Source organism: Pipra filicauda, unplaced genomic scaffold (assembly GCF_003945595.2).
Source record: "Pipra filicauda isolate LSUMZ 115617 unplaced genomic scaffold, ASM394559v2 scaffold72_size3293161_pilon, whole genome shotgun sequence".
Lineage (NCBI taxonomy): Eukaryota > Metazoa > Chordata > Aves > Passeriformes > Pipridae > Pipra > Pipra filicauda.
Window position 1 is genome coordinate 3,222,813 of NW_024104898.1, and position 16,990 is coordinate 3,239,802.

At 40.4% G+C, this 16,990-nt stretch overlaps 1 protein-coding gene across 2 annotated transcripts in view; it reads left to right on the plus strand.

The window, feature by feature from the left end:
- GLP1R (glucagon like peptide 1 receptor) overlaps window positions 1-16,990 on the plus strand; it is a 91,223-nt gene that overhangs the window by 61,402 nt on the left and 12,831 nt on the right. For both annotated transcript variants that reach the window (XM_027735125.2, XM_039389476.1), the window contains exons 6-10: window positions 1,708-1,861; window positions 3,317-3,476; window positions 11,169-11,229; window positions 15,307-15,376; window positions 16,109-16,197. In XM_027735125.2, the coding sequence (XP_027590926.1) occupies window positions 1,708-1,861; window positions 3,317-3,476; window positions 11,169-11,229; window positions 15,307-15,376; window positions 16,109-16,197 (534 nt within the window). The remainder of the gene's footprint in view (window positions 1-1,707; window positions 1,862-3,316; window positions 3,477-11,168; window positions 11,230-15,306; window positions 15,377-16,108; window positions 16,198-16,990) is intronic.

Here is a 16,990-nt window from a genome sequence, read left to right on the forward strand (position 1 = left end):
GAAGCAGGGACTGGAGAAGTGTACAGGAGTGTGTGATTCTTATTCTGGAAATGAGGTTCCAGAGATGTTAAAGGGGCCAAGAGTCTTGTTAATACTATGCCATCAATCCATTTCATGCTTTTCTTTCTAAATTGTCTATCAGGAGACAACTTGGTCCTGGATCTCATGAAATACATGAGACCTGCTCCTATGTGAATTATTCTGACTGGAATCTCCTCCTGTGGCCTCTCCCTGGAGCTGTGCAGCCTCAACAAATGCGGATTGAAATCTAAATCAATGACACCTGAATGTTGATGGGGCTTTTTAAATTCTTAGACTACAAAATAACCTTCCTAATTGTCTTTAATGATGATACAGCAGAGGAAACTATCTCTCTAGAGTCCTATTTTGCATCTTCCGAAAGAAATGGAAGAAAAATCTGTAATTTCAGTGGTGTAAGCTGAATTAGGCCCATAACTTTATGACTGAAACAATTTGAATAATTTGCTTTGCCTGTAGCAGAAATACTCAGTAACTATTTGCAACCTATTTTCTTCAATTGCCTATTTTACATAATTTTTTCAATCAAATTGAAATGTGTAGCAGTTCTGAAGGGTAGAAACAAATGAATTTTGAGTTAAAAGAAAATAAATATTAATAATAGGTAAGTTTTGAAATAAGATGTGATTTAAAAGTGATTAAAAGATTTCATTAGAACTATGAAAAAAATAGCTCTTCTTCTTCAGCGCAAAATCTCCTACTTTCAGACCAAGTCAATTTTTCTACCAAAATTTATAGAGCAGTAAAAAACAGACATTTAAAGTGTAAGTTCGCTGAAACTCTTGCTGGAATAATTGCTGATTACCATATGTTACCTCTATCTTTTAGCATTTAAAAAGAGTCTTACCCAGTATAACTTCGGGGCAAAGTGTGTACCCTTGCAGAGCTGGAAGAAAAGTGTTTGTGGGTAAGGCTGGTAAAACATTGGCAGCACTCTGCAGTTGGATGCCATTTACATGACTGCAGTTTCTTTTGCTGTCCCTTAACATGCTCTTTTTTGACAAGTAGCAGTTTTATTGTCTTTGCAGCTGGCTGCTGAAATTCAAGAGGATTTTTTTCTTTGGGTTTTTTTTTGTTTGTTTGTTTTCCATTCTGAATGCAGAGGTGAAAAGTCTGTTCCTTTTACTTCTACCGAGAATATTTACAATTCCCCCAGGAGGCAATTTGAATGCAGATTTTTCTTTTGTTGTCAAAGTGGTAATTTACAGGTGGATGTTTTTTCATTGTGGGTTTGAGCACAGCCAGAAGCTGCACCGCACCAGTTCCTGAGCTTTGCCAAAGTAAACCTGTGCAGTGACATTGGGGTCAATTCAAAGCAATTAGCTTCAGCATTATGTGCAACTTGACTTTTTCAGTCCTTTCAGATATGTCTTCTGAAAACTACTTAATTTTTACACTATTTAATCTTTTAAATTTTTTTTCCTTAACACACTGGTCTCCTTTCTTTTCCCAAATATTCAGTCTTAGGCTTGAAGTTTTGAATGTCTTTTCCTTGGTAGTGATTTCTTTTCAAAGAGAGTTTGAAATCCCTACAGCGATTCTCAAGTTATGAGATTTCCTCTGGTACCTTCTGATTCCCTACAGGGCTTATTATTCCCTCTCTGTCCTATGTGTGATGTTGCAGCTTTTACATAGGTAGCAGATCATGACTAGTTTGTTTTTTTACAGACATCTGCATTGCACGAGGAATTACATTCACCTGAACCTCTTCACCTCTTTCATCCTCCGAGCTATATCTGTTTTCATTAAAGATTCAGTGGTCAAGTGGATGTACAGCACAGCCACACAAGAGCACCAGTGGGAAGGACTTATTGCCTTCCAGGTAAGGTCAGACACTGTGGTGGTTCTTAGGATATTGAAGTCATCACTGTGTGTGTCTGCATGAGATCAAGTCATTTAATTCTTTAGTTGATGGTGTGGCATGTTTCTCTAGCTATGAGAAGTTTGCCCCCAATGGACAGAGGAAACACAAAGAAATTGCTTTATGTGTATATATATATATATGTATATGTACAAATACCCATATCTTCTTCCCATCCTGCAGGTTCATTTCTTTCTAGCAGTGACAAGAGGGTTTTCATTTCCCTAAGCCAGCACCTTTTGTGATAGGACTCTCCGCCTTGTGTAATGACCAAATTAGTTGGTTGTTCTTAGAGATCTTTAATCTCTTGATGACAGGAAAAAAAGGAAGCATCTGATTAAAATGCAAATTTGAAAGTATTTAGAAAAGCTTCGGAGGAACAGGATAATTAAGTACTTCTAACTCTTGGGAGAGGATATACAGCTCTTTTGTAAATACGATGAAAGTGTCCCTTTCCCCATTTGGATTTGGAATACAAAATGTACTTGAATCCTCAAAGAAAGGTATTTTTATTATCTGTATAGCTCTTGTGGTTCTAAAACATGGGTACAGCATTTACTGCTGCTATACAGGGTTGGGATTGTAAAGGGTAAGTTTTCTGATGCATCCTTAGTACCCATTCTTTTCTGACACTGCCTAAGGCTTAAGCGCTAATACCACATAGTGAATCTCATATGATAGTTGATTTTTTTTCTCATCTGCAGTGTATCAGTTGCCAGAAAATAACATTGTAATACACATCTTAAATGGTTTGGAAATGTTCATATAGGATTGTCAGTCATTTCCTCTTCCAAAAAGCCTAGGCTTTATTCTTTTACAGACGGCTTATTCAAATAGTGGTTTCATCAACTCTGATGGATATATTAATTAAGTAATCAGATTTCATATTTATCTAAAGCCCTGCTGACCACCTCTGTAATTTGCCAACTATGAGAGATTTTGCTCTTAAATGTGGTGCACTGGGCAATATTGCTATTCTGTTAAAAAATCTTTGCTTTGGAAAATAGTCAACATTATGGCATCCACTGTTTGCTCTTTAATAGAGAAATTCTCAACTGCAGATTAGAGTATCTGGGGAAATGTAAAGATTCACTGACAGCATTTGATATAGTACCTTCCACTTGTTCTTTTCATCTTTGTGTCATGCTTTTCAAGCTGTAATCTATTGCTTATTGAGATACAGTCTATTGCTTATTATTCTAAATGCAGAATGTGTACTTTTTATTTTTTAAGGGAGGAATGTTGTTAAAAGCGTCTGTCTGCTGCATATAGCACCGGCTTCTGCCCCTTCAGTACTCAAATGTGATTAGTTTAGCAGTCATTTTTTTGAGGAACAAAAGTAGGAGAGAGAACCAGTCTTTCGTGTTAGTATCCTTTTATTCTTGGCCCCTTGGGCTGTGCTTTCTTCCCTCACAGGAATCACTCAGCTGCCGGTTGGTCTTTGTGATGATGCAGTATTGTGTGGCTGCAAACTACTACTGGTTGCTGGTGGAAGGCATGTACCTTTACACACTGCTGGTACTTTCGGTCTTCTCTGAGCAAAGGATTTTTCGGCTTTATCTCTGCATTGGCTGGGGTAAGTTGATTTTTCTGTTTGTGGCTACACTGGCTCATGGTATAACGGGAAAAATTGTGTTCTACCCCAGTGCTGCCCAGTTCAAGTCCTGCACTCTGCATTCCTGTTTTGTTCCCAATCCCTTACCTTGTTTGAGCTGGAGGGTGCTGGGCTGTCGCAGCTTCTGGATGCTAATGGAGTAGAAACTGTGAGTTCAGAACGCAGGGGCTGTGTGACATCACAGAAACTCCACACACCAGTGGCAGGCACATGGAACTTTTCCTGCAAGTCATCAGCTTCCCAGTACAAATTACATGTCGGTGGTTCCATACAGGTGTGAACTTTTCTTGCCTGCCCTGCTTCATCTCCTTGAAGTTTCCCATTGCATTTACAGATGTGTTAACTACTTGTGGAGCAAAAGAGCAATGATGCCTTGCATCTGGGTGAGGATAGCAGTAGAGAAATGGTGGCAGTGTGAGCAGCGGGATGCAAAGGGACCAATGAACAAGGAACTGCTAGCCGTGAATTTTCAGGGTGATTAAGTGGGCAGAGCAGGTCTAATAGGGATTGTTGGGGGAAAAAAATGGTCAGGGTGTATGTGCCATGGGCATGTGTGTGCTTGAAATCAAGAATTGTGATGCCTTGAAATCAGTTGGTTGAGCAAGGGCCACCTTGTGTAGAAATGCTAATGCTTTGATTCTTTCACTGTCCGGTTCACCTGAAAATACATTAGAGTTCAGGATTCATCCTAATTTTGGAATGATCTTTTATGGATTTTTATTGCATTTTCTCCCTTCCTCTTCTCTACCCTTCCTTTTTGGTGGAATCAGGCCACTTTTGGAAAGCTGAGAGTAAATCCAAGTAAATACTGCAAGTGCTTTCACAGATGCTAGTTTGAACATTTAAATTGCTTTGACTCTTCTTTTCTCTCCATGGATTTCAACTGTGAATATTTTAACAAATTAATTCCCTGGTAAAATGCATATAAATGGCTTATTGTGAATTACCCAATTTTACTGAACAGTGATATATGAGGAGCAAAGGCTTTCTGGCATACTGATGGGAATAAATAAATGCAAATAATAGCAGTCTCCTGCTGGAGAGTTTTAGTTGAAGTTCTCTATCTTCCATATTCTTTTATATAGGGCATGCAGCAAAAGCAACACCAATTTGTATAACATTTGAACTATATATGTTTTAATTATACCCTCAATTTAATTAAAAAAAAAGGTGGGGGGAGCTATCCCGAAGCACTGACTGAGGTCATGAAAGGAAATGGTAAAGAAATTAGAACAAAATTATATCTAGTCAAATCCCAAGGGGATTATGATGTTTTATAAGAAAGGGATAGGCTGGTTTTGGTCTGAATCACTTCTATTTAGAGTTTGTCTCCTGCAAGAGCAGAAGGCAGAAACAGAAGATGTTATTTTGGTTTTGTTCTTCCTTTACAATGGCAGTTCTGCTACTGTATATTGAATTTCTGGATGAGTTTGTGGAAATGAGCGGCAATGTCAGAACTTGGCACTGGATATGTAGGCTTCATCCAAGCTTCCTAGAAAGGTCTGTCCATGCCATTCAATCCTCATCTGTACAATTTCTTGCTATTCCAGATGTGTCTGCATGTACAAACCTTGCCAATGATTCTCCACCTCCAAATGCGGAAGCATCTGCTGTTTCAGCGCTCCCAGATTAGTTATACTAGATAACAGTTTCATCTCTTACCAAGGGAAAGAGATGAAGATTTTTTTCCCCCTCTTTCTGCTTCTTCACTGATGATTACATTTTTTGGGTGCTCAAGTCCCTCACTGGGTGACTTTCTGCTGTATGCATTGCTCAGAAGATTTTTATTTAATTTTTTTTTTAGCAGCATGATAAACTCAGTATAATGCTGAGGCTTGAGAGAGACGGTAGGTTCCTGTTTGAGCTGTGTGTCCTTCTCTTTGAAGTAGTTTATCAATTATAAAAATAAAGCTGGAACAAAAAAATAAATATTTGGTTGTCAGAGCTGATTTGATACCCTGACCCTTCTTCCCATTAATGAATTGTCCTCTTACAGGGTAATTTTTTAACTTGTTCATTATTCATCATTTGGTGAATATTTATGTATACAAATTTCATGTGTGTATTGTTCAAAAACACCGTGGGTGTTAGTCACTTCATGTTGTTATTTCTTCTAATTATAACTGAAGTTTGTGATCACTCTCAGACCATACCAAAATCTGTTCTCCTGAAGTACAGACTACTGGGCTTGCTGTGCACCCTCCTCACTTCCCTAAGGATCTTGAATCCCGCATTTTGTGGTCACTGCAGCCAAGGCTGCCCTTCAGCTTCACATTTCCCACCAGCTCTTCCTTGGTGGTGAGAACAATGTCCAGCGTGGCACCTTTCCTCATTGGCTCCTTTGTCACTTGGAGAAGGAAATTATCATCAACACATGCCAGGAACCTCCTGGACTGCTTATGCCCTAGTATGTTGTCCCTCCAACAGATATGGGGGTGGTTGAAGTCCCTCATGAGGACCAGGGCTTGAGAATGTGAGGCTGCTCCTGTCTGTCTATAGAGGGCTTCATCTGCTTGGACTTCCTGGTTGGTGGCTGGCAGCAGACCCCCACTATGTCACCTGTCCATGCCCTCCCTTTCATCCTGACCTGTAAGATCTCAGTCAGGTCCTTATCCATCCCCTGGTGGAGCTCCATACACTCCAGCTCTCACTGACATAGATGGCAACATGCCCTCCTGGTCTGCCCTGCCTGATCTGCCTTAGGAGCCTGTGATTCTGTTCCAACACTCCAGTCAGGAACCATCCCACCATGGCTCTGTGATGCCAGTAAGATCATAGCCCTGCAGGTGTGCACACATCTCTAATTCCTCCTGTTTATGCCTCATGCTATGTGTGTTTGCATAGAGGCATTTTAGTTGTGTCCCTGATGACTTGGAGTTGATGTCAGGAGTGGCTGATATTCCTTCATGCTGCTCTTCAGGTACTTTCTTGCTAACCTCTGATTCCTTCAGGCTCTGGGCCTGGCATCATCTATTGCTGGCACTGGCATCCAGTTGGTAGGAGTGGGATGGATTGAGGATCCCCTTCCCCAGCAACTTTAGTTTAAAGTCCTCTTCACCAGCTTGTCAAGCCTATGACTTAGATTCTCTTTCCATTCTCTATCTGATGGACACCATCAGTCCACAGTAGACCAGTTGTTCCAAGATATCCCAAATATATTTTTGCAATATGATCATTTCAGGTAAGTTCTTAAGTCAGTTATTAAGCAGTAGTCCATTTATTATCAGTTCAAATGAGTAATTATTCTTTACTGGGATGTGCAGAATGCTCTGAATCAGAGTGTCCAGGACACCAACATGGTGTTCATCGCATCTGAGCCCAAGTGAAGAGCTGCTGAGCCTGACATTGACTTCAAACTAACAGTAGTCTCTGGAGAAGAGCAGTTTAGACTATAACGCTGCTGTATCAGAAGCTTTTAGTGGGAAAAGGACCTGTTCGCATTTAGGAGTAGCAAGGAGGGGAGAATGGGGAACAACAGAAATATCACACGGTGACTCTGTGTGACATCCAGCAGGAAGAACAACAGGAGACCATTTTCAGCACTAAAGGCTAAGAAGAAAATGTTAATAAAAAACTAAATATTCTCTGAGCTTCTATGGCAATTTTACACCCAGCTGCTCTTGCAGCAGGGAAATTGCCATAAAAAATAAATAATCCATTTCCTTTCAAGCCTTGGCAATCCAAACTTGCTCTAAGGAAGAATACTTTAAGGGAATGAAGTTATCAAAAGCAGGAAGCCTGGCTAGGGCATCAAAATCTCCATCCTGATTGCAAGGGAGATCTGACTGGAACAGAGGCAGTAAGAAACCTTCCTTCAGAAGCCCAGTATGAACTCAGTGCGGCAACAGGATGCATTCATTGCACTGACCACTTCCATTCTGTTTTCAAAAGAAAATGGTGTTTCAGACGAGGATGTGAAAGTAGGTTTGGTATCCAGACTGATCTTGGTAGGAAATGCATGTCAGGAGTTCCTTTTAATTCTCTTCACTCTTTGTCTTCTAGATTGAAGTCTTTCATTCTTTTCCTTTCTTAGAAATAAAAAATGTTTCATTTTTTCTTCTCACATCTTCAGCGCTTTTACTCTTTCTACATCTACTCATATGTATTTATCAATTCTTTCAGTTCCTCATCGCATTGTTCATGCATTCATACATAAAGCAGCTGATCAAGTCAGAGCATCCTAGATGCTTTCTGAGAAAAAGAGGACTGAAATTGTTCTGACAGCAGGACTGTCCTTCTGGTTTGTGTGCCTTATTGTCTCAGAGGTTGAACTTATCACACATGGCAACCAGTGACGTCAGGTTACAGCTGAAATACTGAATACAGTCCTAAAATGCTATATTCAGAATATGTCCTCATTCAAGGGTCTCAGCAGGATGGCAGTGCTTTGGTCCTACAAATTCACTTCAGGAAGACTTTCTACTCAGCACGTGAGGATGAGGGGATCCTCTCTTGCTCCTCATATATCTTCCCTGAAATTGCCTTTACGGAAAGTGGGTACAAGGCAAAGCCACAAATACAGTGTGTCTGTAAGAATGGAAACTTGCTTGCACGTGGAGGTAAGGGAAAGAAGATGGCATGGAATAGCACCACCTGGTGACACCTTTCATGGTAACTGGGACTTTGTGCATTCCGGAACAAACCTGAGCTTTTCTGTTCAGTTACCAAAATATCTTAGACCCATTAAATGAAGAGACTGATTACTACATGCTGTGGTCAGGACATTGCAACTTCCATTAGCAGCTCCACGAGTTTCATGCCCCTCTGCTCATTCAGGACAGTGGAGCATTCTGAAAATGTCAACCTGTGCAGATTTTCTTACAATTTTCTTTTCTTACCTACCCCATCCTTTTGTCATTGTGGAAAATGCTTGGTTTTCCAGATTTTTTTTCTTACAATGCAGACACCTGACCAGGTGTAGAATATATAAGCTAGAGTGAAACTAGGAAAGTTGTACTGCTTATTTGTGCAGTGTGGTGTTAAGGTGTTGATTTGGCAGTTCCATTACTTTCTCATCATCCATAATATATATTATTATTGCAGCCTATAATTCAGATGCCCAGTCATTTGAAGTTGAACTTTATTAGCTGAACTGTCAGCAGGCTTATTTCCTAGTACACTTGACAGATTTCATAATCACCGTGTAGTGTTCAAAGATTTTGGGTCAGCTATCAGCCTGCAAGAATTAACATTGCAGAAGCTATTATGAGCAGGCTGTTGTAATTTCTGGCATCTTCAGCAGTGATGCAGTACAGAAAAAAGTAGACATTACCATTTCCAGAATTCAGAGACCTTTCTCTGGTCAGTTAATCTAGGAAAAGATCAATCTCAGAGCTTTCTGTGTGATAAAAAGCAAAACCAGAAAGAGTTCAGCCTATATCTTGAATAAGTGCATCCTATAAATGAGTGCAGTTTTTTCTCGGATATCTGGTATTCTTTGAATAGCAGCAGCAAGAGAAAGAAATGTAGGACTGAAACTTAAATGCCCCAAAAGACCTGCATGTTGAGAGCCCAGTGGAATACACCACTGACTCTGTTAATGAAATATAGTCATCTGTAGTATTTATTCAAAGAGTTGTATGCAGTTTACTTCCACTCCCTGCTCAAACCAGACAGAATTCTCTTGACTGAGTGATGTAACCAGAATAATATTTGCACTTGTGACAGTTAATGCAGGGTAATTAGGTGTCAAAATTGTTAATTAATCTTTGGAGAGTCTCAGTGCTCCTTGCATACTACAACTATTGCAGAGATGCTTTAGACTTGCCCTTTTGCTGTTATGAAAGACTTCTATAGGCTTGAAGTGAATAAGGGAATGTTCTTGAGGCAGTCTCCTCTTTAGATCTTCACGAGGACTTTGGAAAACTGGATGCATTCCCATCTGCTGAGAGTGTGTCCTAGATGGTTTTCAGAGCCACCCATTTCTCAAGGAAAGGTTTTGTGAATTTGGTAGGTGTCAGGGGATATCCAGAAGATGGAGATATCCACAAATCATTATTGTTATCACTTGATATGTCAAATGATATATCCACTGACATACAGCCCTTGTGCTGTCAGTGTTTGTATCTTATCCTGTAACTTCTATATTAAGATGTCTTAATTCTCTGCAAAGTCAAGAAAGGAATAATTCAATCTATAATTTGTTTCTATGAATCACAAGCTCATTTCGTTTGGAACTGATTTGCAATGAGCAAATGTTCTTAGTCTCTTTATGTCACTGTGAAAGCAGCATAGAATTCTTAGAAAGTTTGCTCCCAAAATATTGTGTATTCTCAGTATCAGGTACATTCATGGAACGTGTTCAACCACTTGCCCAAATAATCTCTACTCAATTCACTATCTTTGCTGTTCTAATTATTGGTAATTTTTTTTCTTGCTGTTCTTTATTCTCTCTCTTTTTTTTTTTTTAACTGATTAAGGAGAATATTGTTCTTCTGTGTTGGTAGTATTTAGCTGTTCTGATAACAGAAACAGTCTGCAGTACAAGAGAGAAGTTTTTTTACTGATAATACCCACTACAGATAACTGCTTGAGATATTCAGACTGCAGGAGATAACCAATTTCTGTGTGGCTTTTGTTGCCAGGAACTGTGTATTTGCCCTGTACAGCACTTACGGCTCTACCCCAATGTTTTTAAGTACAGTGAATGTTGCCCTTTCTATACAATGTACATGCATCATCAAATACTTACCAAGGAGGTACTTGGTGAAATTAGTCCATTTTGATCCATCCCTAGGCAGAAATTCCTCATCCTGCTCTTTAAGTCTTAACCTGCTTTCCTTCCCTGTGTGCTTTTTTTGGCATTCTGTGTACTGAGTATTGGTTGGTAGATGTACTGTCAAATTATTTTTCATGACATAGGCATTTCATAAATTAAAGAAATTAATTTGAGAGCCTTTGACACTATAAAGCAGGTAATGTCTGCGAGTTTGTTTGGTTTGTCTCTCTTCCCTTTACACCCCAGATAAATTGACCAACTGTGGCACATGCACTGTCAGAGGTAAGGGTAGGACCAAGCCTCTTCTCAAAGCAAGGTGCCTCTGCTGTATTTGCTGCAGCCACTCAAGTCCATGCCAGTACTGCAGCCCAAACTTGGGACTTCACTGTGGGGGAGGCCTGAGCACACTTGCCAGGTGTGCCCACACTCCTGCCATCGGAGGAATGTGGGCTGGGTGTGCTCCAGCCCCGATGCCAATGGACAGACTGAGCTTGGTGCTGCCTGAATGAAGGGTAGGTGACCCACAGGCAGAAATTTGGAGGCAAAGGTCAGGGTCAGAGCACACTCCTCTCTCATGTGAGTACAGAGGGTAGTAGAACTTCCAAAAATTTAATTCCCTTGGCCCCTCCGTGAAATGTTACATGGAAGAAGTGGTATATGCCAAGTATGGGGGCAGTTCTGTTTTTCATTTTTCATGCCTGTTGGAAACTAGGTAGGAGCCCAGAAGAAAATGAGTTATATCTATTAGTTACTTGTAAGTTAAATGCCTCCTCCCACTGTTGATGGCCATCTGTGCTGGATAGGAGCTGCAACCCTGCCACCAGTTAATTATGTTGCTCATCATTATGGTGTTTGTATGGGGAGGGGTGGGTTGTCCTCCTCTCTGCTTTTACCAGTCTCAGTGTCAGTGTCAACCTTGTCTCCTCTCTTCCCAGGTGTGCCAATGCTGTTTGTTATCCTCTGGGGAACTGTCAAGTACCTTTATGAAGATGAAGGGTTGGTTTGTTCTGATTTTTCTAGCTATCTCATTTGTGCTGTATGTGTGCACCAGCAGGTCATTGTTTGCTTTCTCTTCGGTGTGGTTTGCTTTGGCAATGTGCTGAAACCTCACATAATTGCTTCTGTTTTGTCTGAAGGTCTTGCATAACATTTCAGAAAGGAGCATATGTTTTTTTCTGATCAAAATTTTCTGCATGTCTGAATGAATCTATCCTTTTGCAGGTCAAGGAAAGGTATGTTTTGTTTTTCTGTAGTTACAGTATCAACAGTATCAACAGTAGAAGTCATCATACCAACCAAGACCGCTCCTGATGCTGTGCCTTTGGCAGTAGCCTTTACAGTTATGCTTCAGAGGGAGGCAACAACCTCCCACAGGATTCTGCCTGCGATTTGTAGTGGTTAGCTTATGCCTAGCAGCAGAGATGTGATTGCCTGCTCTTGTTTAAGCTTCCATTACTTAGATTTTCTTAAAACAAATGCACATTCTCTGTCTGCTTACGTTAGTCTTGCTGAAGTCAACTATGTCATGCACAAGACTGCTGTAAAACACAAAATACTTTTCATCTGTTTTTACCATAGTGGCTGTTCTGAAAAAATTACCTTTGTATGTGCTTTCTGTACCAAATTGCATTGTAGGCAATTTGTAGGGGTTTTTAAAAATAAAAAATTAAGTAAAAGGGAGGAAAGTGGCTTCCTCTTTTTAGTGGCAGTGGCTACCTGGAAGTATTTGGGTAGCTTTCTTTGTGATGATATAAATAAACGTATGGTATTTCATTTCTATTATAAATTTACTATTTGATGAGTTTTATTCTTACTTAGTTTCCGAACTACGCAGCCAAACTTTTGTAGAAGGTTCTCTTTTTTTCCCCCCTTTTTTTTTTCCTCTTTTTTTGTTTTTCTTTTTACCCCCAGGCATAATCCTTGCTGGAGGGATGCTGCAGTGTGAAAATTCAATGTAGTCAGACATTTTTGTGGTGTTCGTTAGTATTAAGAACCAGCGCTTTTTTTAGTTCTGAACCAGTTCAGTCAAAGCTGCTTTTTCTGGGTTAAGCAATGCTAGGATTTTCTGACTTTCCTTTTCAAGGTTGACTTGACAATATTCTGTGGCAAGGTTGTGGCTGTACTGATATATTGCAAGTTTTATTGAAATTATCAGAATAGGTATAGAGACCATGCAGTCTCTGAGCAGGCAGCATTCCATGGACATATCTTCCCATTGATGTAGAAAATGTATTCAAAGTGCCCATACTGAGCCTCCTACATTATGCGGTGCTCAGAGCTGATTTATGTTTTCTATTAGGGAAAACTGTCACTCACTGCCCTCAGCGGACCTTAAAAGGGGCAATCTTGCACCTTATTGAATTTTCTAAATCTTGTCTAAATATTTGTAAAATACAGCAATAAATAACCATGTGCTGCAGCTGCTCTGAAAGGCAAGATTTCTGTGCCTTGGGCTGTTGGAGCAGCCAGGGATATCCTTCATGCTGTTTGCCATAGCTCTGTCACTGTGGATGTGCAGCGGGCTGTAAATTTCATTTGTGATTTAACTATTTCCCTGGCTATGAAGAATAACTGGAAGTAAATGTGGTCAGGGCTGGGAATTTGAGGCAGTCCTGTGAACGTAGCCATTTGAATGAAGGACCAGAGCCTGCAAGGCTTACTTGCACACTGGTTTCTTCTTTCCTTACATGTGCAGGTATAAACTCCTTTAGAAAGCAATTGTGTTTTAAAAGTGAGCTATTGAAAAATACTTTGTCTAGTTTAGAAGTAAATTTAAAAGCAAGCTGCTGTTCTTAGTTATTAGACCGTGCCTAAAAAGCTGATACTTACACATTTTTGTTCCTGTCCGCAATAAAGTATGGGAGGAGAACAGCCAGCCTACAATCCTTTTTTAAAAATGGAGCCATTCAGCTCTAGCTCTTCAGGGTAAAAATTTAGTGTTTTCACTTTTAGAGAAAGAATACAGGATTGGTAAGCAAAGGCAGAAGCTTCCCAGTAGCATTTGTTTCACTGGACAAATTCTCCACTCATGGCTCTGAGGCTATTAGTTGCCAAGCATCTTCTGAGTGGTGCTGAGCAAACTGCAGGGATAGATCCCAAACACAATAGATGTTGGTGTATTTATCGGTGTGACAATCACAGAACGCACAAATGGGCAAGAAATCATGTACAGATATACCAGTTTTATTTTCTGGACACTTTAATAGCCATGACACTTTAATTGACCTGTAGTGGTATTTTTATTGCACACATTTATTTAAAGTAGCTAAAACTGCTATGTGCCACAGGAAGCAAATTAACATACACAGAAATGTAGCAAAGTTAATGTAAAGAATTGTTTCTCAGTGTATGTTATTATAAAGAAATTTATACATTGCCTTTGCATCTGTTGCAGCTAGTGAGAAAAGTAGAACTCCACTCCCAGCCATGCCTGTTATCCCATCGGTTTTGAGGGGTTCAAATAAAATTAATTTCAAAGGCTCCATGAAGCTGGCTCCCAGTCACACGTACCAATTAAGTTCTTCTGTTACTCAGATTCCAGCTCAGGTATGCTGACTGCACACAGTCCGTATACCTGTTTTCTCCAATATCTAAAATACGATTGAGCTGTAGGTCGTAGAGCTGCTGGTGGCAATAATATGCTTGTTATACGCGTTAAACTGAAACAGAAAGAAAAATGAAATCCTGGGACCTTCTCGGACTTGCATTACCTGCAAGGGAATGTGGAATTGCCACAGCCAAGCTGCTACGCTTTCCTCTCTAGTCTGTGGGCACATGTGGCCATGTGGTTGTAGCATGGATCGCTCCCACATACTGCATGGTTTGCTCTTTTTTCTTTCCACTTAGACTGTCCCACTTCAAGGCTGGGAGGGTTTCATCTCCACCACCATCACCCAAGTTGAAGTTTCCGAGGTCTGTTAAGAAATCTTAAGGAAAATTGTGCATATGTATGTTTTGATGAGAGATGAAACTTGGAGAGGAAGAGAAACTTGTTTTGTGAAGGAACCTGTGTTTTCTGTAGTGCTGTTTTCTAGTTTGTGTTTCACAGCCTGTGTAGCTCAGAAACTTGCTCACTTTACTGGTGACTGTTGCTTTTGAGTAATGCTGAGCAATATGGCAGGAGGCTAACGAAGTTATTTCATAGAAATGTTAAGAATGCTGTCATTGCAGCAACAAGTGAGCACTGCCCTAACACCTGGGCCACCATTGTGCACAGACATAGCCCATCAGACAGTTGGTGGTGGTCGCTGGCTGTGGCCAGAGCAGAACCAAAAAGGACTAGATGTACAAACCCCTCCATGTAAGGTTCACTTCAAACCAGCAATCCCAAACTGTGGCTGTCAGGCATCACTTTTCTTGTCATTGTTCTCCAATATTGCACAAGGAGACAGGAATTTAAAAAGCTAAAATGAGACTCATGGGGGAAATTAAGGATTATAGTGCCTGCAGCATGCTGCTTACTTGGCAGAGGGCTCAGGTCAACAAAAAGTTAGGAACTATTACTCCCATCTTTGATTTTACTTGTTTATAATTTTTAAAACTCCCTTTGGGCCAGAAACACTGTGCATATGCACTGAAGGAACTGGAGTTTGCTGCCTCAGTTGCTTTCTCCGGGCTGAAATTAGTAGGTCCTTTATGAAAATAAGGACAAATAAAAGTAGTGCAGAAAGAGGAGGCTAGGAACCACTCAGGAAAGATCTGACTCAAACGGACTCCCCTCCTTCCGCTTCTCCTTTCAGCCATATGACAAGTTTGACCTTGGTTTTAATGGAATAAATCTTCACCATTAATGGTTGATAATTTATAGCAAATTGTGGAGGAGAGCTAGCCATTAGTGGGCAAGAAAGGCCAGTGAGTAGTATCCAGTTGGATTATGATAGCTGCAATAGTACAAAGCATTCAGTGTTTCTGAGAAGCAATTGCCTCTGTTTCCATGTCAGCATGATGTGCTTTCCTAGTATCTAGTCCTTAATATTGTTTTCCATCTGCATTGCTGTGACAGAATGAAAAGCAGGAGATTTTAGTAATGTACTGAAACTTTTGCTTCTTGTCTCCTTTTTGTCATCTTCCTAGTTGCTGGACCAGAAACTATAACATGAATTACTGGTTGATCATCAGACTGCCCATTCTCATTGCCATTGGGGTGAGTATGAAGCATGTGCTGTGAGTTGGCAGATTTCCATGAGAACAGGACGTGACATAGTACAAAGATGCACACATGGCCCTTGTGAGTGTCCAAAGGCTAATAACCTTTGAGGCTATTGGCATTTTCATTCAGAAATGTGATTTTATGAAACCAAATTGGTTTCTATCACTGGAATTCCAGACTAGCCTTTTGTTTGTTTAATTTGGCCACATGCTGTCATGTTGTAGTGGCAGGAAATGATAACAAAACAGCATGCTGCAGCAATCCAGTTAATTCCCCAGCGAACAGAAAGCTATGGCAGGTAGTACAGGGAGGGTGGAGACAGTATTTTAGGTACTGGACTGCGAAAGAGCCACAAATGTGTGGTATTGTGTAGAAATGCCATGTTCTGCAGCTACAATACTGTGTCAATCTCAGATCTCCAGACAAGGCAAATGGGCCAACCCACACTTTCATAGTGTCTCACTTCCCAGAGAGTAGGTAGGCTTCCCTGCTCTGTTTAATGAAGTGCCTGTGTTTTCAAAGATGACTTGTGCATTCACAATATGAATTTAGAGCACAACTCCTTAGCAAGGAGTTGAGTTACGTAGCAAATTCTGCAGCTACAGAGTAGCTGAATGCAGAGACCTACGCGTGCATACACAAACCAGCTTTCTTGAGTACTTGCGCATATTTATTTATTTGATGATGATGATGATGATGATATAAATCCTTCTTTCATTTCTCCAGGTAAATTTCCTCATCTTTATCAGAGTTATATGCATCATCATCTCCAAACTACAGGCTAATTTGATGTGCAAAACTGACATAAAATGCAGGTATGTCTTATGGTGGTCTGGCTCTTTCCATACCCTTCAAAATAGAAGTAGACAAGAAGGTACGTGACATGACTGGATGGACAAACGTGGTTAAAAATCACAGCCCTTGAGTAATGCACAGGTGTGGTGTCACACATTGGTATAGCTGCTTAGTCAGTCCCCAGAAAAGCCTCAGTGAAGCTGGGGGCAGGTATTATACCTGTGTTACAGATAGACAAAGGCTTGATGTCTGTCACTTTACAGTCTTCCATTAGACTGGATGAATATTAATTAAACAGATATTTTTAAAATACATGCAGCACATGCAAGTACTAGATGTTAAAGTCGTTGAAAGTGTCCAGAGAAGGGCAACAAAACTGGTGCAAGGGTTGGTAGGAATGACCTGTAAGGAGTGGCTGAGAACTTTTGACTTGTCATTGCTCTCTACAGCTCCCTGAGGAGGGAAAGTGGAGAGGGTGGAGCTGAGCTCTTCTCCCTGGTATCCAGTGATAGGATGTATAGGAATGATTTGAAGCTGCACCAGGGGAGGGATAAACCAGACATTAGGAAGCATTTCTTTACAGCAAGGGTGGTCAAACACTGGAACAGGCTTCTTAGAGAGGTGGTCGATATACATGACTGTCACTGTTTAAGGGGCATTTGGACAATGCCCTTAATAACATGCTTTACATTTTGAACAGCCCTGAAGTAGTTAGGCAGTTGGACTACTTGGTCATTGTAGGTTTCTCCCAAAGGAAATATCCTATCCTATTCAATTTTGAAAAAAATAAAAAAAAGAATGATAGAAATAAAA